General features: G+C 44.6%; 1 protein-coding gene and 1 pseudogene across 4 annotated transcripts; one reads left to right on the top strand and one right to left on the bottom strand.

Annotated features, from left to right (window-relative positions):
* Positions 1-1,877: 1,877 nt before the first annotated feature.
* On the bottom strand, positions 1,878-2,238 carry LOC128104564 (methionine-R-sulfoxide reductase B1-like; annotated as a pseudogene).
* Positions 2,239-7,801: 5,563 nt separating this feature from the next.
* Positions 7,802-15,038, top strand: LOC128104147 (acylcarnitine hydrolase-like). 4 transcript variants are annotated; one of them, XM_052728921.1, is made up of 12 exons: positions 7,802-7,877; positions 8,484-8,694; positions 9,786-9,927; positions 10,584-10,717; positions 10,799-11,061; positions 12,072-12,166; positions 12,391-12,531; positions 12,653-12,733; positions 13,335-13,479; positions 13,837-13,974; positions 14,344-14,416; positions 14,852-15,038. In XM_052728921.1, the coding sequence occupies exons 1-12, from the start codon at positions 7,802-7,804 to the stop codon at positions 15,036-15,038; spliced, it is 1,686 nt and encodes a 561-aa protein (XP_052584881.1). The 4 variants fall into 4 exon arrangements, with proteins under 4 accessions (XP_052584881.1, XP_052584880.1, XP_052584882.1 ...); XM_052728920.1 differs by having other exon boundaries at positions 10,799-11,057; positions 12,068-12,166; XM_052728922.1 differs by lacking the exon at positions 12,072-12,166 and having other exon boundaries at positions 10,799-11,057.
* The last annotated feature ends 9,206 nt before the right edge of the window (positions 15,039-24,244 follow it).

Consider the following 24,244-nt stretch of genomic DNA (forward strand, 5'->3'; position numbering starts at 1 on the left):
ACAAAAGAAGGTGAGATGCACAGGGATGTACAGGGACCACAATTACTCCTTTCCATTACTTTATTTATTTTAAATTTTTTACTTGTGGATGTTCATGGGCGTACTGCTGCTCAACGGCATTTTTCGGGCCCCTCTCCCTCTGAGGTTCTGGTCAGGTGGAAGGATCTTTCCACAGGCACATGGCAGTCCCCGGCACAGCTATTGGCTAGGGTGAGGGGAGCAGTTTGTGTATACCCTCCAGGTGCTGAGAAACCAATCTGGATACCAGAACGGTGTGTTCGGCCTGTGGAACAGACACAGAAATCTCAACATGAAGAACCTCATGATTCCGATGGTACTGATGGTCCTTAGCCCTTGGGTCTACACAGAGCCTTCATGGAGCCTGGTTAAGAATCCTCCAGTTTTGTTGCCAGTAAGTATTGAAAGCTCTGTGTTTCCTGCTGTCTTTGCCTCTAATGGGACTATTGGAACTGCAGCTAGTAATGTTAAACATGATGTGCAAAGCATTAATGTCACCATGAAATTACGTAATTCCCTATGCTTTGCTCGAAACGTTACTGCAGGATTCAATAATACCATTTTTTCTTTATTCTCTGGAATGGCTCGGGTGTGGGAGGGGAGGAGTTAAATTGTTCAGCTTTGAATTGCAGCCTTAGTAATAGCTGGAGTCCTAATGTCATACATGCTGTGGTGGTGAGAATTCCTGCCTTTGTCATGATGTCGCTGGAACAGAATGCAGCAGAATTTCCCTTGCAACTCCATCGCAGCAGATGGGACCTTGGCATAACTGCTGCTGTAATTGCTGCCATTGCAAATTCGGCTGTTGCAGCCACTGCAGCTGGATTGCCTATTTCCCAGGGAGTGCGACAGGCTACTACTATTAATGCCCTGTTGGAAAGAGTGGCTGGAGCTTTGGACATCCAACAGACTTTAAATGGACAATTAGACAACATATGTTATGTGCCTATGGGTTTTCTGAAATATGTGTAACCCCTCATATTGTTGTGAATGCATCTGCTAAGGTTAAAGAATTGAATGATTACTTAAGAGGGCCATGGAATGCAACTTTTGTAAATTTTACTTTGCAATTAGTTCATGCCATTAATGAAACTAGAGTCACTCCTATTGATGAAAATGTTTGGTGGCAAGCTATGTCAAAATTTGCTAGATGGGTTACTAGGTGGTCAGGGTCCATATCCCTACTTATCCTGTGTATATTGGGTCTTGGGCTCGGATTCTTCATGGTGTACCGATGGCGTCTCCAGTTTAGTTGAGGCCAACGGGCAACCAAGCAAGCTTTATTAGCTATGCAACCCCCTGAATCTGCTCAGGTGTGGTTACATATGTTGGAAAGATAGTACCCAAAGACGGGCAAATCCTGTGCCGTGCTGACGACCTAAGACGGGGGATAGAAGGGCCTCCCCCAGGACGGGTAAGTCAGACAGGGTTCTACAGGTGACCTAAGACAGGGGCTATCTGTGTGCTTTAAAAAAGAAAAGGAGAGGACATGTTGGCAACAGATGCTGAACAGGCCTTGTGCATAGCCTGTTTGCTTGCCCTAAGTTGCCCTAAGGTGCCCTTTTGTCCTTCCTCTTTTCCTGTGGTCAGTAAGTCACAGGATGTTTACAATATAGCTATTGCTGGAACATTGTTTCAAGAATCAGCTCTCTGCTTGCAGTCTTCCTGTTTGGCTGAGCTGCTGGGACGTGGATGGGAACCTGAGGACAGTACCCTGACCCCATGGAGAGTAGGAGGTAGCAGGGTATATAAGTCTGATGGATAGTTAATAAAGGGGCTCTCTTTGAATGTCGAACCACGGTGTGTCCTGAGTGCTGCTTAACCTCGATGTCCCTCACCAGTTCTGGGTCCCAGGCCCTTCAGGTCACGGCACTGTATAGCTTAGTACTTAGGGAGGCAGGAATTTCTCTGCCTTTAGGGATGAACTTCAATGAGCTGCTAAATATTCAGAATCGAGATTATCTCCACTTGGGGCCATCATTCAGGAACTCATGGCCCAATGCCACACTTGCTGCAGAATGCCTTTAAGTTTCAGGTTGGTTTTTCCCAGAGTTCTTGGTCACACTACCTGCATAGATGGTTTCAGTGAATGCTGGCCTTGGGAATGAGCATGCATACTTTGAGCAACTCATAGCCACACTTGGCGCACACATAGACACATGGCTTAAAATGATTCTGGAAAACTTTGCCTCTGAAAAAGCTACAGAACGGCAGGGTCATGACTGGACAGGCCTCAATTATTGGTTTGCTGATTTGAGAAATGGTCTCATTATGTTGGACAAACTGTCATAAAATTCACTTCACAACCAGCATGGCCTGAAACATGCCTAGAGGTCTGAGATTAACGGGATGTGGAACTATTTCCTGTCCTTGGAAAACTGGTACCCAGCCCTTCTTTCATCTACAGTTTTAAACCAATAGAACATCTTTATCAAAGTGATGATTCTTGCAGTACCCTCTATGAACACCAGGAGGCAGGAGTACTATGAGAATACTCTTAAATCTGTACTCTACAGCAGGGCAGAGAAAGAGCTCCCCCCCTCCCGGAGACAGAGTTTCTCCATGTAGTTTTGGTACCATCCTGGATCTTGCTCTGTAGACCAGGCTGGCCTCGAACTCACAGAGATCCGCCTGGCTCTGCCTCCCAAGTGCTGGGATTAAAGGTGTGTGCCACCACCACCCAGCAAAGAGCCTCCTTTGAGTACACATGAGCTTTGCCTGATACTTCCACAGGAGCCTGAAGGCATTACTGAGCTTCTGCTGTAAACACACCTCTGCTGATGGACAGGACACTTCACCAAGGGGTTTTTAGATGCTAAATAGCTCTCTTGCTATTGGAAAGTTTTGTCAAATGATTTCTATGCAATCAAATTTACATTTTACCAGCATATCTTGATAAGTTGGCATAAGAATATGAGTTATGCAACAACCCACACTTCAAGTATGTGAATGCTTAATTCACTGGAAAAATTTAGCTAGTGATCCTTTATGTTAATCATTGCCTGGCCTCTGCTCCTTGCAATCCCTTGACTGCTCTGTGATAGAACAGTTTGGAAACTCCATAGAATTTCAAAACATCAGGGCCCAGGCCATCCTATTGTGGAAAAGGAATTGTTTGTGACTGGTGTCGTTACAAGTTATTCAAGCATGTTCTTTCAATTAACAGTGTTATTCCACAAACACACACAACACATTTTACCCACTCTCTGGTTGATGCACATCTGAGTGACCAAATTTTGACTACTTTTAATCAAGCTCTTATGATCTCAAACAGGTTTTTGAGATCAATATTTTCTTTTCATTTGGGCTAAGACATGAGAGCAGAGTTGCTGAATCATATAACACATATGTGTTTAATTTTAAAACAAAGTGCCAAACTGTCTTCTATGACTATCACTTTGCATCTCCTCCTCCCACTTGCACTCATTCTCAGCTTCCTTCCACAGAAATGCACCTGAGCATCATCATTCCACATATCTGCTATGGCCTTGCCAATTGCCAACAGAGAGTCTCTGAATAAAGGTGCAGTGAATAACAAAGCACATAGGTTCCACCCCTCCCCCAGCTGTCATAGTCACAGTTCTGTTGCTCTGAAGAGACACCATGACCAAGACAACTAAATGTTTTCTTTTGAAAACATTTAATTGGGACTTCCTTGAAGTTTGAGAGGATGAGTCCATGACCACCATCTGGGTGGGCAGCACAGCCACAGGCAGGCAGGCACAATGTTGGAGCAGCAGCAGAGAGCTTACACCCTGATCCCACAAGCAGGAGTCAGAGAGATAGACTGGGCCTGGCATGGGCTTTTGAAACCTTAAACCCCACCTCCAGGGACACACCTTCTTCAACAGGATCACACTTCATAATCCATCCTAAACAGTCCACCAACTGGGAACCAAACACTCAAATATATGAGTCTTAGGGGTCATTCGCATTCTAACCAGCACACCAGCTGAGCTGAAAAAAAAAAAGTCTTGTATCAAGAAGAAGCAGCAGAAAGTCCAAGAAACACGGAGAAGCTGATTTCTTGACCCCAAGAAAGGAGGAGCTGAAGACCTCTCAGGCCAGCAACTCATCAGTGCCTTTGGTCAAGGAATTGAGAGTAGGGAGAGCAGCAGCCAGTAGGCGCTGGGACCACAGACTGGACAGGGGTGCATTGGAGCCACTAGAGTGCAACAAGAGAAATCTTTCATCGGGAAAGGCAAGGCTGTGCCACAGTTGGTGTCCACACTTCTGGGGAATTCCCTTTGCCTAGCCACCTGTAGGACCACTGTGCTTTGCACTCCCTGAGGCCCCTGAGTCATGCAATGGTGTGATAGATGAGACCTCCTACCCAGCCATGTAGGTTTTGGGACCCAGAGGACTTCCAGGCCCTGAGGTGAGAATGTACTCTGAGCTCGGGGCCAGAATGAGGTGCTTCCTTCACCCCAACCCCATAGAAGTTCTCTGTCTGTGATGTGTAGTCTGCCATGCATTTTCAGATACATGACTAAGGTTTCTAACAGAACGACATTGCCAGTCTCCTGGGTCAGAGATCACTAACTGTAGGGAGTTTAAAGATCTATCGCTGTGGTGTGTGTCAAGGGTGGGGGAGGCTTGTCTAGCAGAAGGTATCCCTGTCTCTGGTACCCTGACTGATGGCTTCCCCATGTGTTGAGTGTCTTCCTGTTTTCCATAAACCCTCCCGAACCATAGTGTATCTTCTCTATGTTCCATGTGATTAATTTTCATCTTATACCTCTCTTTGTGTGTGTGTACTTAAACTTCTCACATCCACCAATTCAAAGTGTCTTGTATTTCATAATTCACACTGATGACAAATTGTCTTCAATATGCCTTTTGTTTCCCCAAAGCATTTTCTCTTTTATTTAAGAGGGTATATCTTGTGTTGTTTAGACCATGGGACCTGTACAACCCTCTACCTCTGAACAAGTTGGCCTCTTGGTTCACCACTTTTCCTAGAGCAAAGACTCTTTGTGTCATTCACTGCACTGAGTACAATTCCATAAAGCACCATGACCTTTGCATGAAAGTCAAGACTCCTGTATTGTCTGTCCTGGACACCAGGGCACAAATGAGGGGAATGATAAGCACTGGCTCAGTGGCTGAGTTCATGGATACCATCCCCCCGTCTTAGTTAGGGTTTACTATTGTTGTGAAGAGACATCAGACCACAGCAACTCTTATATAGAAAACATTTAATTGGGGATGACTCACAGTTTCAGAGGTTAGGTCCATTATGATCATGAAGGGGAGCATGGAAGTGTGCAGGCAGATGTGGTGCTGGAGCTGAGAATGCTACATCTTACAGGCAACAGGAAGTCAAATGACTGTCACACTGAGAGAAGCTTGAGCAAAAGAGTCCTCAATGCCCAGCCCCACAGTGATATACTTCCTCCAACAAGGCCATACTTCCTAATAGTGCCACTCCCTTTGGGGGCCATTTTCTTTCAAACCACCATACTCCCAATTTCAAAAATTGCTCCATGACCTCATGCACTGCATTCTCTTGCTGTGGTTTCCACCTGCATATGGTTTAGAGACACGGTAGCTCATCCTGTCATGTCCTGTAAGAGAAACTATTGGTGACTAGCTGCCATCCAAAATAATGTCCTTGAGAGTCCATTGCAGAGTCTTAGATTCATTTATGCCCTCACCAGCTGCAGCTTGAGCCACTTTCACGTTAAGATGTTTCTTTGGGGGTTGGGGATTTAGCTCAGTGGTAGAGTGCTTGCCTAGCAAGCACAAGGCCCTGGGTTCGGTCCTCAGCTCTGAAAAAAAAAAGATGCTTCTTTGCTTGGGAGAGGTCATGTTTCTCATGTCACTACGTAGCCTAGTCTGGGATCACACTTGCCATCTTCCTATATAAGCAGAGGGCAGCCTAATTCATGTTCTCTCTCTCTCTCTCTCTCTCTCTCTCTCTCTCTCTCTCTCTCTCTCTCTCATCTCTTTTTCTATCTCTCACGATCTCCCTACTCACTCCCTGCCTCCCTGCACAGAATAGAACCTGAGTGTCTTCATTTCACATTTTTACTGTGGTCATGACCATCATCAACACAGGGCCTCTGAGTGATGGTGCAGTGAGTAGCAGAGCACACAGGGATTTCCCTAGCTGAGCTACAAACATGTCTGGGCTTAAGAAGCACAGGGATGCCCAGGATCCATTGGGAATTTGGTTCTTTCTTTCTGAGATTGGAGGAAACTTGGAACTTCTGAGCCCTCATGGTCCAGCAGTTCCTTTAGTTGGGAACTTGAAGTGGAGAGAATATCTACCAAGAAAGAATAGGACCATAGACAGGAGAAAAGTGCATTGGAGAGGTGACATGGAATTAAAGGAGCCCTTGTTGATCATTGGAGGCAGGAAAAGCTGAGCTGTGCTGTGCCAGGGAAACAGCCAGAGAGACACCAAGGAAGAAGTCCCACAGTGCCATGATGTGAGGCTCTAGACTACTATTTAGATAATAATGAAAATAATTTGGAGCCAAGGTCAGTTCTCAGGTGGCACTAAAGGCTGTCTGACACTGATCCCCACACCACTTAATCTAGGAAGTCAGTCTGGACTGAGTATGGACTCCAGATCCTGTGTTCTTTGATATATGCTGTCAGCATTTTATTGTGGTTCTGAAACTCCTATTTACAGGCTTTTATCTCAGGTTTATCATAGGTTCTGAGACATCAGATTGACACCAGTGTTGGAGCCAGCAAGACCCATTAAGTGCTTGTCATATGGTTACGTGTGCTATTGATCAAGGGGTGGTAAGAGAACTTTCCTCCAATCCTGATGACCTAAGTTCCACTTTGGGTTGCATATGATGGAATTAGAATATGGACTTACTTAAATTGGCCTTTCTCTCCATATGTGAAGCATGGTTCAGAAGTATCCACACACACAAACATATATACATGAGTACAATAAATAAATAAATGCAAACAATTAATAAGTCCAATTTGTGTTGCCTAGTTCTTTTTTATTATTATTCCATTGGTCTGTGTTCATTTAGTATTCTTTTTTCCTGGTGCCATACTGTTTAAATTGCTATGGGTTTGTAATATATTTTAAAATAAAGAAATTTGATGCCTTCAAAAAAAAATATTTGTTAAATGCATAAATGACTATGAAGTTGATCTTGGCAGGAACCGGCCACTAGAGGAGACACATCTTGAGGGTGGAGTGAATAGGGGCTGTCGACTTTAAAAGCACCAGAATTGTAGTGTGTTTTGGTCAAACAACTGTGACCTAACAGGGAGGTGTCCAAATAGACCCTAAGATTATTTAGGGACCAGGGAGTCTGGAAGCAGGCTCAGTAAACTGAGTCGTCAAAGCACAGAGGAGTCTTGAGGATGGTCACACTCAGAGTTCCTGCATTTGCCCTTCTCTCCTGTGACATTGTGAGTAAGTACCTACTCACAGAAGTCCTCTGTCTCTCCTGTGACATTGTATGTACCTACTCACAGAAGCCCTCTGGCTTCTTCTGTTACAGCTTTCTGTCCTGGAGTGAGGACAGGGTTCCTGGTATCCCAGAAGAGATTCAGAATCCGTGCTGTGTCTTTCCAGAAGGACAAAGAAAGAACAGAAATAGCAGAGGTGACTTGCCCTACCTCCTTGCCATTGGCTCCGGTAAATACTGATTAATCAGGTCTCCTACAATGAGGACTTTGCCCCACCACACCAAGTTCCCGCCTACATCCTTTGGATTTAAACTCTTGCCTGGACAAGGCCCACAGATTCTGCTTCCTGTTTGTACGTCCTATGTAGCAGCACACACTCCGGATGAGAGCTGTCATGCCACTGAATCAACTTCATAGCTGGCTGAATGCCGTGGTATTTGGGCTCCTGCTTCTCCTCCTCCATGTGCAGGGTGAGGCTCACTAAGCTGGCAATGGGGAATGACTAGAGTCAGAGTTGCCAAATTCTGCAGAGTCAGAGCCTGAGCTTGTGGAGAGAAAAGGTGGGGGAAGGGTGGGTGATGGAAATGATAGATAAAAGTGTGGGAAGCATGTGCCTCTCAATCCCCTAACCAAAGCCCACAGATTTTGTGGACCCACTAGCACACAGAGGGTCAGAGAGTTGAAGATCACTCCATATGGGTAAGACAGTTAAGCATAAGGAGCTCTGGCGAGCGCTAGACAATTCAAGGAAAAGTGAGATGAAGGAATCTTTTCCTCTGTGTCTGGCTATGACAGCAGCTACTACTGACCTTTGGATAAGAATGACAATAATCACAAATTCATGTGGCCAAATGACTGAGTGTGTGAGCTCTTTGGCCAGAGAAATGCTCTGATACCCTTCAAAGGGGGTAAGAAATAGGAAAGGTTCCTGGCCCTGAGGGATAGGGAAGCTCCAACACTCACACCTACATACACAGTTCACATGCTGTGTGCCCTGATAACAATGGGGAGGTAACTCCCACAATCTGTGGGAGCTGATTGCACAAAACTAACCCTGATGGCATCTTTCCACCCAGGTCAGGACTCATCAGAGGCCAGCCTCATCAGAAACACACACACAGGCCAGGTCCGAGGCAGCCTTATCCAAGTGAAGGACACCAAAGTTGGTGTTCACACCTTCCTGGGAATTCCCTTTGCCAAGCCACCCATAGGACAACTGCGCTTTGCACCTCCTGAAGCCCCTGAACCATGGAGTGGTGTGAGAGATGGAACCTCATATCCAGCCACGTAAGTTCTGGATCCAGAGGATGTCTGGCCCTGGGGTGAACAGTTGCTCTGATCTCTGAGTCTGAGGTCTTTCCTCCATCTCAGCTCTGTATCAGTTTTTTCCCATTGTGGGGTGTCCCCCATGCATGTCCTAGAACAACCTTGCCAGTCTCCTGGGCCAGTGCTGGGCACCTACAGGGAGTTAGATGTAGGAACTATAGAACAGAACAAAGGTAAAATTGTTCATAGATTCAAATTGAACCCAGTGTTCTCTACAACAATGGGAGTGATCTCTAGGCATGAGTTATGTGACATATTAAACAGAGAGAAACCCTGAATTCAGTGGAATACACTTCATATCCTGAGAAGTGCAGCATGATGATTACTTGCTAACCCCATCCTCACAGTCACTGTGACAACCTATAGGGCCAAGTGCCACTGACCAAGGAACAAGGATATGTAACTAATTCCCTCTGGAGACACTGTAGGAAAAAGAAGTTCCCTAAGAGTCTGTACATGGGATGAAGGATTTCTCACCATCTTGTGGGGCTACAATGTCCACCAATTCCTCTATCAACTGTGGATACAACACTCCAATATTGCAATTTTAGTTTGTTTTCTGTTGCTATAATAAAGTACCAACAAAAGCAACTTAGGCTCCAGATTACAATTCATCATGTGGGGGAATTCACAGTGAAGGAAAATTACAGGAGCTGGTCACTCACATCACATCCACAGTTATGAACAAAGAGGAGAAAAAGCTTGCATGCCTGTTAGTGCTTAGGTCATTTTTCTATTCTTATACAGTTCAGTGTACATCACCACATACAGCCTGTCATTCCATAGAGACCCCTGGAAGTTTCCATATCCCAGACTCAGAAAGGATAACATCCAGGCCTTAGGCAACTAGAGGACTCTCTGGAATTCTGGCTCCATTCAACTTTGATGGAGCCTGTGGCCTTTACCTTGGTGGGAAGGGACCTTAGAGAGGGAATATGTATTAACAGGGCATCATGAAGAGCAGCAGCTGAAGGTGATTGAGGAAAGATCCAGACTCACATTTGGTTTTGACCACTACACATCTCTTGGAATATCTGTGTTATTTCCATTAGGTGTCTGCAAAACTTTGATATGATGAATGCAGAGGGCCTGAAGGATAAGAAACTGACTCTCCCTCCCATCTCTATGTCTGAGGACTGCCTGCATCTCAACATCTACACACCAGCTCATGCCCATGAGGGCTCTAACCTGCCTGTGAGTGTCAGGTCATGGTCACCTTGGGGACAGAGTATATTTTTTCAAGATGACTAGAAGGGACAAAAGCAACCTGAGCTCCATTGCAGTGTGAACCCTGTTGAGAAGCTTTACACTATTTGGGTCAAAAAAGCCTTCACAACTACACTATGCAGATGAAACCTAGGTAAGGGACACAAAGCACTGGAGCACTGAGTGATCAAAGGCTCTAGCTGTTGGATAAAACCAGGACTCATTCTCCAAACTGAGCCCTGGAGAACTGCTTAGGTGCTCGAGGCTCAACGTTGAGGTCACCCATTTCTTCTTTTGGATTATCTGTTATACCAATGAGAGTTGATGATCCTTTCCATTTTTAATCTGGAGAGATATCCATGGAGACTCCCATCTAATTTCCACTATGAAGAGCCTGAGTAATGATGAGATTACTGTATACATAGAATCATTAATTCAAACTGAGATACATGGTGGGGATGGGGACTAGATATACACTGATGGGGCTACTAGAGGCCCCTGGCCACGACCAAGGTCCTGAAGTGCTGAGAATCTTTATGTATTTGTGTAGCTGCAAAGAGGCACAGCAGTTGATATTCTAGTAAGCAGTCCTGCAGAGCTTGGGCTGGCTAGGAGCTTTCTGGAATCTCTCTTGATTTCTTCAGGTGATGGTGTGGATCCATGGTGGTGCACTGGTTATAGGCATGGCTTCCATGTATGATGGATCCACTCTGGCAGCCATTGAGGATGTGGTGGTGGTCACTATCCAGTATCGCCTAGGTGTCCTGGGCTTCTTCAGGTGATTCCAGGGCTGGGCTGTGCAATGGCAGCTGAGAAGAACCTAGACATCCCTGTGATCCATGTCCCTTCCTCTTCTCAGCACTGGAGACCAACATGCCAGAGGCAACTGGGGCTACCTGGACCAAGTGGCTGCCCTACGCTGGGTCCAGCAGAATATTGCCCACTTTGGAGGCAACCCTGACCTTGTCACCATCTTTGGCGAGTCAGCAGGTGGCACAAGTGTGTCTTCACATGTTGTGTCCCCCATGTCCAAAGGACTCTTCCATGGAGCCATTATGCAGAGTGGAGTAGCCCTGCTACCTGACCTTATCTCTGACACCCATGAAATGGTCTACACTGTAAGTACCCTCAACCATCAAAACCCTAGTCTGCCATCTCAGCCTTCATGGTCTTGTACTCTGGTCTTCTGTTCAGTGGGGAGAATAAGGACCACGGGAAATAGTTTTCTTTCCAATAATTTCTCAGAATCTCAGGGGTTAGCATCTACTCACATCTACCTCATACTGGGTGAGTATGTTATCTGACCAGCAAACTGCTCCTAGCAGCTTCCATCATTGGCAAAAATATATATGCATGTGCTTGGGAGATGGTTCAGGGATTTTTTTTTAAAAAGGTGCTGTGGTCTTGAAACATCGCTGAGTACATTTTTTCTAAGAGTTATTTATGTATATATTTTATGTATGTGAGTGCTCTGTCTTCATGCACACCAGAAGAAGGAATTTGGTCCCATTACAATTGGTTATGAGCCACCATGTGGTTGCTGGGAATTGAACTCAGAACCTCTGGAAGATCAGGCAAGTGCTCTTAACCACTGAGACATCTCTCCAGCCTGGTTCAGTGGGTTTTTTTTAAGTGCTTAGAGTGCAAGCCTGAGGACCTAAGTTCAAATCCTCATAACTCACAAAAGGCTGGGTATAGTAGCATGTATCTCTATTTACAATGTTCCTGTGGTCAGGTGGGAGGCAGAAACACGGGAATCCCTGGATGTTCACAGAGCAGTTCAGCAGTTCAGGGTGAGCAAAAGAAGAATATACCCTGTCAAATAAAGGGTGTAGGCGTCCTTGAAGAGGGGAAACTTCTTCCCCTGACATTCACATACAAAGGTTGGACCTTATTCTTCTCTCATATATGAAGGCGGGGTGGAGAAAATAAAACTACCCAAACCAAAAATGAACAAGCATGCATGCAGAAAGTTTCCTTTTAATAGCTCTCCACTCTGAGCAGTAGGACAAAGGGAATTATTTCATACTTATTCCAATCGACACAGAACACACAGTAAGTGTGAGAATTAGGTGCAATCGCATCTAGTTGGAAGTAAGAAAACTTTCCCTGCTTGTTTCCTTTACAGACAGTGGCCAACATGTCTGGATGTGAGACCACAGACTCAGAGAACCTGGTGCGCTGTCTGAGAGGCAAGAGTGAAGCAGAGATTCTGGTCATTAATAAGGTTCGTATAATTGTCTGTGTGGAAGAGCCTCATCACTCTTTGTGTTCTTTTAGTTCTGTGTTCAATATGAACACCAAGATAGACTGTTCCAAGTGTAGATTCCCTTCCAGAGTGAGCAGAGCACCCTGAAACTAGTGAGAAATGGGAAAATGGTAGCAGCAACTCAGTGGATATCGGCATTTGTATTTCATTGACCTTCAGCATTGAGTTTTAATGTCTCTCAGGTTTTCAATATCATCCCTGCTGTGGTGGATGGAGTGTTTCTTCCCAGGCATCCCCAAGAGTTGTTGGCTTCTGTGGATTTTCACCCTGTCCCCAGCATCATAGGTGTCAACAATGATGAATATGGTTTGCTTGTCCCCAAGGTGAGTTTCAGTTCCAATCCTCTGGGAGCCTGGAAACTCATATGCTAAGAAGTAGGAACTCAATACATCTTTAATCCATGTCCATCAGATCCCACACTTAACAGTGTCTTCTGCTTCCCAGGTCATGGGTACTACTCAGACAATAAAGGAAATAACGAGAGAGAACCTGCAGGCTGTTCTGAAGAATACAGCAGCACAAATGGTGAGACACCTCTGGTCCTCTCCAAATAGAGAGGTCCCTCATATCTTCTCAAAAAGATTCCTATTAATAAAGGTCAGTATGTGTCTCAGTTAGGGTTTCTATTGCTGTGAAGAGACACCATGACCACAGAAGCTCTTATAAAGGAAAATATTTTATTGGGAGGGCCTATAATTTCTGGGGTCTAGTCCATTATCCTCATGCTGTGACATGGTGCTGTGCAGATAGACATGGTGCTATAGAAGGAGCTGAGATTCCTACATCTTGACTCCCAGGCAACAGGAATCGGTCTGAACCACTGGGTGTGACTGGAACACATATCAGACCTCAAAGCCCAGGTCCACAGTGACGCAGTTCCTCCAGAAGGCCATACCTGCTTCAACAAAGCCGTACTTCCTAACAGTGCCACCACTCTCTTAGGGGGATAATTTCTTTCAAACCACCATAGTATGTATGTGTGATTCTGTGTGGGGTGACCTGAGAGCATAAACCTTTTTACCTATACCCTATCTCATCCCAGGCCCTATTCTCTCCATTCCAAAGGCTGTTACTTACCTAACCAACAACATGCCTAACCTCATTCTTCCTGCTCTCCTTGGTGTAGATGCTGCCTCCTGAGTGCAGTGACCTGCTAATGGAAGAGTACATGGGGGACGTTCAGGACCCCCAGACCCTCCAAGCACAGTTCAGAGAGTTGATGGAGGACTTCATGTTTGTGATCCCTGCACTCCAAGTAGCACATTTTCAGAGTGAGTACATCTGTAACAAGGATTAGGGGAGCAGCTCAGAGATGTGCGCCACAGGTGAGCACTGTGGAGCAGTGTGGTATCCAGGTCTCCTCATGTCTAATTAAAGAGAGTGACATCTAGGTACACAAGAGAAAATGGATCACTAATACTCTATTGACTCTTGAAACAACTCAGCTGGGAAGGCTATGAGCATCCTGTAGCCAAGGGCTTTCTACAGCTAGTGCTCAAGCCTGGAGCTCTTCCCACTTAAGTTTGATAAGTCCAGGTGGCTTAACATCAAGGTATCTTGTTATCAAATCTGTTTCAGAAGAACTTCAGGTGAGGGGCTACTAAATCACCATTTATACCCACCTGCAGGTTCCCATGCCCCTGTCTACTTCTATGAGTTCCAACATCAACCCAACTTCCAAAAGGGTATCAGGCCACCCCACGTGAAGGCTGACCATGGTGATGAGATTCTTTTTGTTTTTGGGCCCTTCTTCTTTGGCATTAAACGTGAGTCTTCTTTATTTTCCTTGAAGTGAGTGAGGTCACAGATGATTCTCTGGGGTCTCCTGAGCTCTCAATCCATTTGAGGAAACCTATGATCTGGGAGAGAATAAAATCAAATGTATACAATATTATAGCCTAAAAAATTAACTAGGATTAGAATCTGCATGTGTCCTAGTCTAGCCTCTGATGGAGATGACAGAACATTTGGGTAGGAATGGAATTAGAGGCATGCATGGATCATAGATACTTTATAGTGAAGACGGGAGGCAATAGAGTTGGAGGTGGACAACAGTTGGGATTGAGTGTGAAGTATAAGGTAACAGTTATGTCAGGTGACAGGGACTTCAACATTTGCCTTCCTCATGACTCCAGCTGACCTCACTGAGGAGGAGGAGCTACTGAACAGGAGGATGATGAAGTACTGGGCCAACTTTGCAAGACATGGGTGAGAACACAACTCTCTCTCAACCCTCCAGGTGTGGGTCCCTATCTAGGACTCTCTTTTATGTGGAGATCTCTTTAGCATGCATGGACTTTCCATCACATGATAGAGTTTTCTCTGCCCCATAGCACCTTTACACAGATAGTTTGTAGCTACGGGATACTGGTTATCTCACAGTGATCTGGCTGGTGGGCCATAGTGATATATTACTGCTCTTTAGATCTTGTTTCTTAGAGAGAGACATAAAATAGCACAGGTTCTCTTCCCTCATATGGAGAAGAAACTAGTGGGTGACACTTCTATACCTTTATCAGAAAACATGCCACAACAGCCCCCTTCACCACTGGCCTAATTGTTCCACTGCTATGACCCAAATCAGAGTTTCAGATTTTGGATGAGAGTGACTTCACCCTTCCCTTTTGGGTGGCATATCCACAGGAATCCCAACAGTGACGGTCTACCATATTGGCCCAAGTTGGACCATGATGAGCAGTACCTGCAGCTGGACATCCAGCCTACTGTGGGCCAAGCCCTGAAGGCCAGAAGGCTGCAGTTCTGGACCAAGACTCTACCCCAGAAGATCCAGGAGATACAGGGGACTCAGAACAATCACATAGAACTTTAGTGCATTTGTGAGGAATGGTTTGTTGGGTTGCCTGCTGATGAGGTCAGCTTGAAGTTCCCAATAATACTGAGTACCCTGGGTTGATTCTAACATTCACATAATCTCTGCACTTATCTGTTCTACATTTATGACAAATCCTTTGCATGTGACTCTTTATCCTGCTGGATCATTTTCAATAAATGCTCCAATAACAGTGTGGATTTGTGAGCCCCAAAGTACCAATCTTCTTTCACATTCCACTGGTATGAGGCCCCTACCATTCTTCCTTAAGCTCTCATCTTTGTTGTCTTCTTCTCTAAGACCAAAACCCTCTTTAAATAAAGCAGAAGCTTTGGAAAATGTTGATGTAGGTTCTTAGAAGAACTAATATCATATTTATGGGTTGTGTCAAAATCACATGCCCTCTCTCAACAGGTTTATACTTTTGGAGACCCTAAGTCCAAAGTTAAGATACCAACAGGATTGCTGTATTGTGATGACTAGCTCTCTGACCCTAAGACGATACCTTGTGTTTTCACTGATAGATGGGATAATTAGTAGTTCTCATGACCCAGGTCTCCAATAGACCTCACTCTTAATAATATCACATTGGAGTTTCAATATAGAAATATGACTCATAGACACTTTCAAAATACAACATATAGAGGTTCTCATGTCAGTCACTGGGTTTGAAAACATCCCAGTGTCTCTACCTGTTGTGTTTGTAGATTATATGTCAACAACAATTTCAGTTAAGATAATCTGTCCATTTGTCAATATGATTTCTTTTTTCCACCCTTTGCACCATTTATGTATTCTGTCCCAAAGTAGTTACTTTTGTGTGAGAATTCACTATGCCCATCTTACTTTTCTGAGGATTTATTTTTATTTTTATTCATGAATATGTATGTCGTCGGTGTAATTATATGACACATGTATTCTGGAGCCCTTGGAGAACAGAAGACAGCATTAGATCCCCTGGAACTAGAATTGCAAGTGGTTATAAGCTGATACAGGTGCTGGGAACAGAACTCAGGTCCTCTAGAAACAGTATGTACTGCAAACTGCTGAAACATCACCCCAGACCCCCATGTCTGTTTGTTTTTGTTTTTTGAATGTGTGGTTATTGATTAAATAAGCTAATTTAGATCTTTACAAATTTTTATTAAAAAGTACTAATCTAGGGCTAGAGATTTGGCTCAAAGGTTAAAAGCACTGACTGCTCTCTTCCAGAGAGCCCAGGGTTGTCTCCCAGCACCCACATGGTGACTTCCAATTGTCTATAACTCCAGTTCCAGGGATCTAGCTCCCTCTGGTAGGTTCTGTGGGCACCAGGCATGCATTTGTGTACATGCATGCATTCATTTTAGTGCATATGTGTGTATGTGGCTTTGTGTGTATACAATTGTGTGAGCATATGTGCATGCATACATTTGTGTGCCCTTATGTGTATATCAGGTTTTGTGCATGCATGCATGCGTGCCTCTCTCTCTCTCTCTCTCTCTCTCTCTCTCTCTCTCTCTCTCTCTCTCTCTCTCTCTGTGCATGAGACACATTTGTGTAAGTGTGTATGTGAGTCATTTGTGTGTGCATGTCTATATATGTGTGTGTCCAGAAGAACCAGGTTAGTTACTTTGTGTCTGCTGAGGTGTGTTCTTACTTCCAAGGGTTCTGTAGACATAGTAACACCCACATTTGCATGATCACAACACATCTGTGAAGATGTTTGAGTATGTGGTGAGCCCTTCATAGCAGGGAGGGGGTTTCAGAAGGTCCGTACATGTACAATAGAGGTTCTATCCCCTGTCTCCCTGAGCACTTGTCCATGTATGGGGGATTTCTCCTTACTGCCACAGTTTCCCTGAAACCTCCTGGCCCCTGTGATAACCCCTTTCTCCTTGATTGTCCATATACATGACTTTCATTCTTACCTCTTTGCTGTTGCTACATATTTTTGACCTTTCTAACCCTCTCTTTTACATTATAACATTATATAAAGGTGCTAAATTGTGCTCAAGCTTCATACATTCTCCCAAAACATTTTCTTTCTGTCATTAAGAGGCCAGATCCTTTGTGCTAGAGACCCTGATATGCCCTAGCCCCTTACCTCTGACCTGCTTTCCCTACAAGTCAGCTTCTCCCAGAATGGCAAGCTCACCCTTTTAAAATCCAGTGCAAGGAAGACCAACCACAGAACAGTCTGACCATTGAGGTCAAGGTTAAGATTATTGATTGTCCATCATGGACACCATGGGCAGAGAAGGATACCCTCCAGATTCTCCCACTGTGGCCTGAGCTCATTATTGGGCTCCTGCTGCCAATGATTGAGACACATCAGGTTGTTCAGGTAACACAAAAATCTAGTTCCATGTCTTTGTTCTTAGAAGAGTTGGGATAGTCCATCTCCAAAAGCCCAGCTGTTCCTTCAGAGGGGAAGTTGAGGGAAGAGAGAACATTTGCCTAGGCCAGGAATAGGAGCACAGATAATTTGAAGGGGAGACACTGAATTGATTGACATCATGCCTTGCTGACTGGGGAAGTCAGGCACAGCCACGGTGGAAACATCCAAAGTATTTCCAACTTCATAGCATCTGGAATCAACTAAGAGACAGACTTTTGGATGGGACATGACGAGCATTTCCAAGAAAGATTAGCTGAGGGGAGAAGAACCTCCTCCACAGTGTGTCCCACACATAAAGAGGTCCATGAAACAGCAATGTTCCTTGCCTTCCTGCCTCTGCCTCTTCCTGGTGAATGCATTTACCTGACTCTGATGCTGATGCTACCATCCGTTGATGACATCAGACTCCAGTTTCTTCAGCCTTCCAATGTATGTTGAAGACTAGAGACTCCGAGAATCTTCTAAGACATCAATGATAGATTGGAACTATGGCACTGAGCTTCATGGATTAAGCAACTACAGGTGTTCTGAGCCTCTCTAGGGTGCAGATGGCTATTATTAGAGAACCCAGCCCTTGTCATGTAAACCAGCAATTCTAGTAAATCCAATCCCACTCCACTCCACCTTTATTTTTTTTTTTTTTGGTTTTCAAGACAGAGTTTCTCTGTGTAACAGCCCAGGCTGTTCTTCAATTTGCTTTGTAGACCATACTGACCCTGAACTCACAAAGATTCACCTGCCTCTGCCTCCCAAGTGCTGGGATTAAAGGTGTGTGCCACCACCTCCTGGCTGTAAATCCTCCTTTATAACATATGCACACTTTATCTCTTCTACTCCCTTAGGAAACTCTGCCTAATACTGCTGCTATAGAAAATCATCTTAGGCTGTGAGCTCAGTGCTGAGGCACATGGTTATGGCCCAGCTACTTGGAAGGCAGAGATTGGAGGATTCATGAGCTCAGGATTCCAAGAATAACCCATATGATACAGGGGCGTTAGGCATTACATATCAATAATTATATACAAACATGCTTGTATGGCTGTGTATATCATAAGTTTGTAGCTTATAAACAATAAAAATTTGTTCATAAGTTTGGAGATACAGAAGTCTAGGTCCACAATGCTAGCAGATTTGCTGTGTGGCAAGGTTAACTATCTAGCCAAAGATTGTAACTCCTGTCCTCACAGGATAGGAGGTATAAACAATGGTGCTCATGACTTCACAACCTTCACAACTGTCCCAGTTCTTAACATCATTACCTTGGAGAATCAGCTTCAACATATGACACAATTAGGTGTCACCTATGGCTGACATGTAAGACAATCCACCCATTCATCTATTTATTTTAGAAGTGGTGAGTGATATATTTTTAAGGAGATCTAGATCTGTCCCTTAGTCACTCTAGCCTAAGTCTCTCTCTCTCTCTCTCTCTCTCTCTCTCTCTCTCTCTCTCTCTCTCTCTCTCTCTCTGTGTGTGTGTGTGTGTGTGTGTGTATACTAGAGTCTGTTGAACTTTCTCCCTACCCTCCAAGACCTGGAGATACTATGAGGTTTATGTTCACATGCTCAGGACATCTGTGAATATGTTTGACTGTGAGGTGTGTCCTGGAGGTGAGATGGGAGCATCAGAAGGTCCAAAAATGTCCAGGAGAAGAGCAACCAATCCCTGTCTTCCTGAGTACCTGTCCATGTAAGGTAGGCTATTTCTAACTTTCACAAATCTCCCTACAACTCTTTGGTTCCTTGTTACACAATCATTCTCTTTCATCTTCCATATTATTAATTTATGTTCTTACTTATTGCTGTCCCTAAACCTTTTCTGGGTGCCCTATTTAAAACTTTTACTTAAACTTTATGCCATCCACAAGTACCACCTGCACCAATTGGAAAAAGAGATGAGTCACTGATCTCCTAGATAAACTGCCCCAATCTCTAGGCCCTAAAACCCAGAGCACATCCCCCTCCCTTCTCAGCCTCAGCAAGGCAGTTGGGCCCTGCCCCCAACTCTGCTGGAATTATACTACACTGATGCAGTTCCCAGCAGCCAGTCAACAGGTAAGGAACCTAAGGGCAGGCCACTCTACCACCCATTGGACTCTGTAGCCTACAAGACCCACTCTGTTGCCCAAACTCACTGACCCCATCATCCTCCCTGGCCAACCATCCCCTGCAACATTAACAGCCTCTCGAGGCACAAGCACCACCTACACCACCGGTTGGGAGAACAGACCCACTCTGCTGCCCAATCCCACCTGCCCCAGCAGCCTCCCCATGAACAGCCCTCTCCAGCAACATCAGCAGATCCTATAGGCACAAGTGCCACCCACACCAGTTGGAAGAACAGGCACAGACAAAACCCACACCAGTCGGAAGAACAGATCCATAGGCACAGATACAACCCACAACAGTTGGAAGAAAGGACCTCATAGGCACAATTAAGTCCACACCAGCCAGAAGAACTGGATGATTTACTAGATATAGGCACCAAAATCCCCACAAATCTCAGCTGAGACAATCCTACATGACCTGACAACCGACCATCTAATCATCTGAACCCTTGGCCATTCAGGCCAAAGACAATAAAGGAAACAGACAATATAGGAACAAAAGACCCATCCAACAAAACATCATAAAAATCAACACCTGTACCTATAACTATCCAAAACCCAGATGGGTAAACCACAGTGTAAGAATACATTTACCAACATAAAGAACAATATGGCACCACCAGAACCTAGAGGTTCTACAACAGCAACACCTGGACATCCCAGTGTGGATGATGCAGAAGAAAACAACCTTAAAAATAGCTTTATGAAGATGACAAAAGCCCTTAAAGAGGAAATGAAAAATTCCCTTAAAGAAATCTAGGACAAGACAAACAAAAAACTGGAAGAAATCAATAAATCGCTTAAAGAAAGCCATGAGAAAAAACAATCAAACAGGTGAAGGAAACAGTTCAAGACTTGAAAATTAAAATAGAGGCAATAAAGAAAACCCAAACTGAGGGAATTCTGGAAATAGAAAATCTGGGTAAATGAACAGAAACTGCAGATGCAAGCATCACCAACAGAATGCAAGGGATAGAAGACAGAATCTCAGACACTGAAGATACCATAGAGGAAAGATTCATCGGTCAAAGAAAATGTTAAATCCAACAAATTCTTAACACAAAACATCCAGGAAATCTGGCACACCATGAAAAGACCAAACCTAAGAATAACAGGGATAGAAGAAGGAGAAGAATTCCAGCTCAAAGGCACAGAAAATACATTCCACAGAATCATAGAAGAAAACTTTCTGAACCTAAAGAAGGACATGCCTATGAATAAGAAGCTTACAGAACACCAAATAGACTGGACCCAAAAAAGTCCCCTTGCCATGTAACAACCAAAACACTAAACATACAGATTAAAGAAAGAATATTAAGAGCTGCAAAGGAAAAAGGCCAAGTAATATATAAAGGTAGACCTATCAGAATTACTCCTGACTTCTCAATGGAGACTCTGAAAGCCAGAAGGTCCTGGACATTTTGCAGACACTAAGAGACTGCAGATGCCAGCCCAGACTGCTATATCCAGCAAAACTCTCAATCACCATAGATGGAGAAAACAAGATATTTTATGACAAAGCCAGATTTAAACAATACCTATCCACAAATCCAGACCTACAGAAAGTACTAGAAGGAAAACTCCAACCCAAGGAAGTTAGCTGCACCCACAAAAACACAGTCTATAGACAATCTCACAACAGCAAATCCCAAAGAAGGGAAGCACACACACACACTACCACCACCACAAGAAAACCAAAAAAATAACAGGGATTAACAATCATTAGTCAATTTATCTCTTTTTTTAAATAATTTAATTTAATTTTACATATCAGCCAGGTATTCCCCTGTCCTCCCCCCTCCCGCCCCCCACCTTCCCCCTAGCCCACCACCCTTTCCCATCTCCTCCAGGGCAAAGACTCCCCTGGGGATTCAGCTCAACTTGGTAGATTCAGTCCAGGCAGGTCCAGTCCCCTCCTCCCAGGCTGAGCAAAGTATCCCTGCATAAGCCCCAGGTTCCAAACAGCCAGCTCATGCACTAGGACAGGTCCTGGTCCCACTGCCTGGGTGCCTCCCAAACAGTTCAAGCTAATCAACTGTCTCACTTATCCAGAGGGCCTGATCCAGTTGGGAGCTCCTCAGCTATTGGCTCATAGTTCATGTGTTTCCATTAGTTTGGCTATTTGTCCCTTGCTTTTTCCAAGCTTGGTCTCAACAATTCTCTCTCACACAATCCATCCTCTTTGTCACCAATTGGACTCCTGGAGCTCCACCTGGGGCCTGGCTGTGGATCTTTGCATCCGCTTCCCTCAGTCATTGGATGAGATTTCTAGCACGACAGTTAGGGTGTTTGGCCATCCTATCACCAGAGTAGGTCAGTTTGGGCTGTCTCTTAACCATTGCCAGTAGTCTATTATGGAGGTATCTTTGTGGATTTCTGGGGGCCTCTCTAGCACTTTGCTTCTTCCTATTCCCATGTGGTCTTCATTTATCATGGTCTCTTACTCCTTGTTCTCCCTCTCTGTTCTTGATCCAGCTGGGATCTCCTGCTCCTCTAAGCTCTCTTTCCCTCGAAACTTGCCCTTCATTACCCCCACTCACGTCCAGGTTGTTCATGTACATCTCATCCATTTCTCTGTCATTGGGCAATCCCTGTGTCTTTCTTAGGATTCTGTTTTCTAGGTAGCCTCCCTGGAATTGTGAGTAGGAGTCTAGTCATCTTTGTTTTACATCTAGTATTCTCCTATGAGTGAGTACATACCATGTTTGTCTTTCTGAGTCTGGGTTACCTCACTCAGGATGATTTTTTCTAGATCCATCCATTTGCCTGCAAACCTCATGATGTCATTGTTTTTCTCTGCTGAGTAGTACTCCATTGTGTATATGTACCACATTTTATTTATCCGTTCTTCAGTTGAAGGGCATCTAGGTTGTTTCCAGGTTCTGGCTATTACAAATGCTGATATGAACATAGCTGAGCAAGTGCCCTTGTGGTATGATTGAGCATTCCTTGGGTATATGCCCAAGAGTGGTATAGCTGGATCTTGGGGGAGAGTGATTCCCAATTTTCTAAGAAAGTGCCATATTGATTTCCAAAGTGGCTGTACAAGCTTGCATTCCCACCAGCAGTGGAGGAGAGTCAATTTATCTCTTAATATCAATGGACTCAATTTGCCTATAGAAAGACACAGGCTAACAGAATGGTTATGAAAACAGGATCCATCCTTTTGCTGCAGATAAGAAACACACCTCAACCTCAAAGACAGACATTACTTCAGAGTAAATAGTTGGGAAAAGATTTTTCCAATCAAATGGACCTAAGAAACAAGCTGGTGTAACTATCCTAATATCTAACAAAATAGACCTCAAACTAAAATTAATCAAAAGAGATGGAGGACAATTCATATTCATCACAGGAAAAATCCATCATGGTGAAGTCTCAATTCTGAACATTAATGCCACCAAAACAAGAACAACCACATTTTTTGTTTTTTGTTTTATTTAAGATTTTTTAAATTCATTTTGCATATCAACCACAGAACCCCTCTTATCCCTCCTCCCACTCTCCCCCACCCTTCCCCCCAACCCACCCCCATACCCTCCTCCAAAAGAGTAAGGCCTCCCATGGGGAGTCAGCAGAGCCTGGTACATTTAGTTGAGGCAGGTCCAAGCCCTTCTCTCTGCATCAAGGCTGAGTAAGGTGTATCACAATAGGGAATGGGTTCTCAAAAGCTCATGCACAGGGATAGATCCTGATCCCACTGCCAGGGCCCCTCAAACAGACCAAGCTACACAACTGTCTCCCATATGCAGAGGGCCTCGTCTGGTCCCATGCAGGCTCCACAGCTGTCAGTCTAAAGTTTGTGAGTTCTCACGAGCTTGGTTCAGTTGTCTCTGTAGATTTCCCCATGATGATCTTGACACCCCCCCTCCCTGCCTTGCTCATATAATCTCTCTTCCCTCTCTTTGACTGGACTCCTGGAGCTAGGCCTGGTGTTTGACTATGGATCTCTGCATCTGCTTCCATCAGTTACTGGATGAAGGCTCTATGATGACAGGGTATTCACCAATCTGATTACTGGGGTAGGCCAGTTCAGGCACCCTCTCCACTATTGCTAGTAGTCTAATCTGGGATCCTCCTTGTGGATTCCTGAGAATCCACGGCACCAGGTTTATCCCTAACCCCATAATGTCTCCCTCTATCAAGGTGTCTCTTTCATTGCTCTCCCACTCCATTTCTCCCCCAGCTTGACCTTCCTGTTTACTCATGTTCTCATCTCCCATCCCTTCCCCTCTATTATTATGTGTGGTATGGTGTGTGTGTGTGTGTGTGTGTGTGTGTGTGTGTGTGTGTGTGTGTGTGTGCATGCATGTATGCATGCAGGTAAGTATAGCTATAGGTGTGGAGGTCAGAGGACAATTTTCTTGAGTTTTGGCTCTGTCCGTTTTGATCTACTGCCCAGTGGGCACTTGTCATCACATGCTTCTGCTGCATGGGTGGAGCTTCTTGCCTTTCATGCCAGAATGGACTGAAAGGCCCAAAGTGTGATAACAATAAATCTTCTTAGTGAAGTAGTTCCCCCCTCCACCCCTGCTTGTCTCTCTCTGTCTCTGTCTCTCTTTCTCACTCTCTCTCCAGAAGAAACACTAAAAATCTAGGGAAGCATCTATAAGCATATCCATCCAATTATTATATTTCAGGCCCATTATTTTAAGTTTTGGCATCTTCACACTCGGTTGGTGTGAGATGATCGTTTTGAAGGTGAGTTAACATTAACT

Source organism: Peromyscus californicus, unplaced genomic scaffold, assembly GCF_007827085.1.
Source record: "Peromyscus californicus insignis strain IS unplaced genomic scaffold, ASM782708v3 Scaffold_8__1_contigs__length_139910024, whole genome shotgun sequence".
In the NCBI taxonomy this organism is placed as follows: Eukaryota; Metazoa; Chordata; class Mammalia; order Rodentia; family Cricetidae; genus Peromyscus; species Peromyscus californicus.

Coding starts and splice junctions, on each gene's coding strand:
- LOC128104147 (XM_052728921.1), top strand. CDS start 7,802: ATGCCACTGAATCAACTTCATAGCTGGCTGAATGCCGTGGTATTTGGG. Junction 8,695..9,785: donor GGAACCTCATATCCAGCCAC/GTAAGTTCTGGA, acceptor TATTTCCATTAG/GTGTCTGCAAAACTTTGATA. Junction 12,167..12,390: donor AGATTCTGGTCATTAATAAG/GTTCGTATAATT, acceptor AATGTCTCTCAG/GTTTTCAATATCATCCCTGC.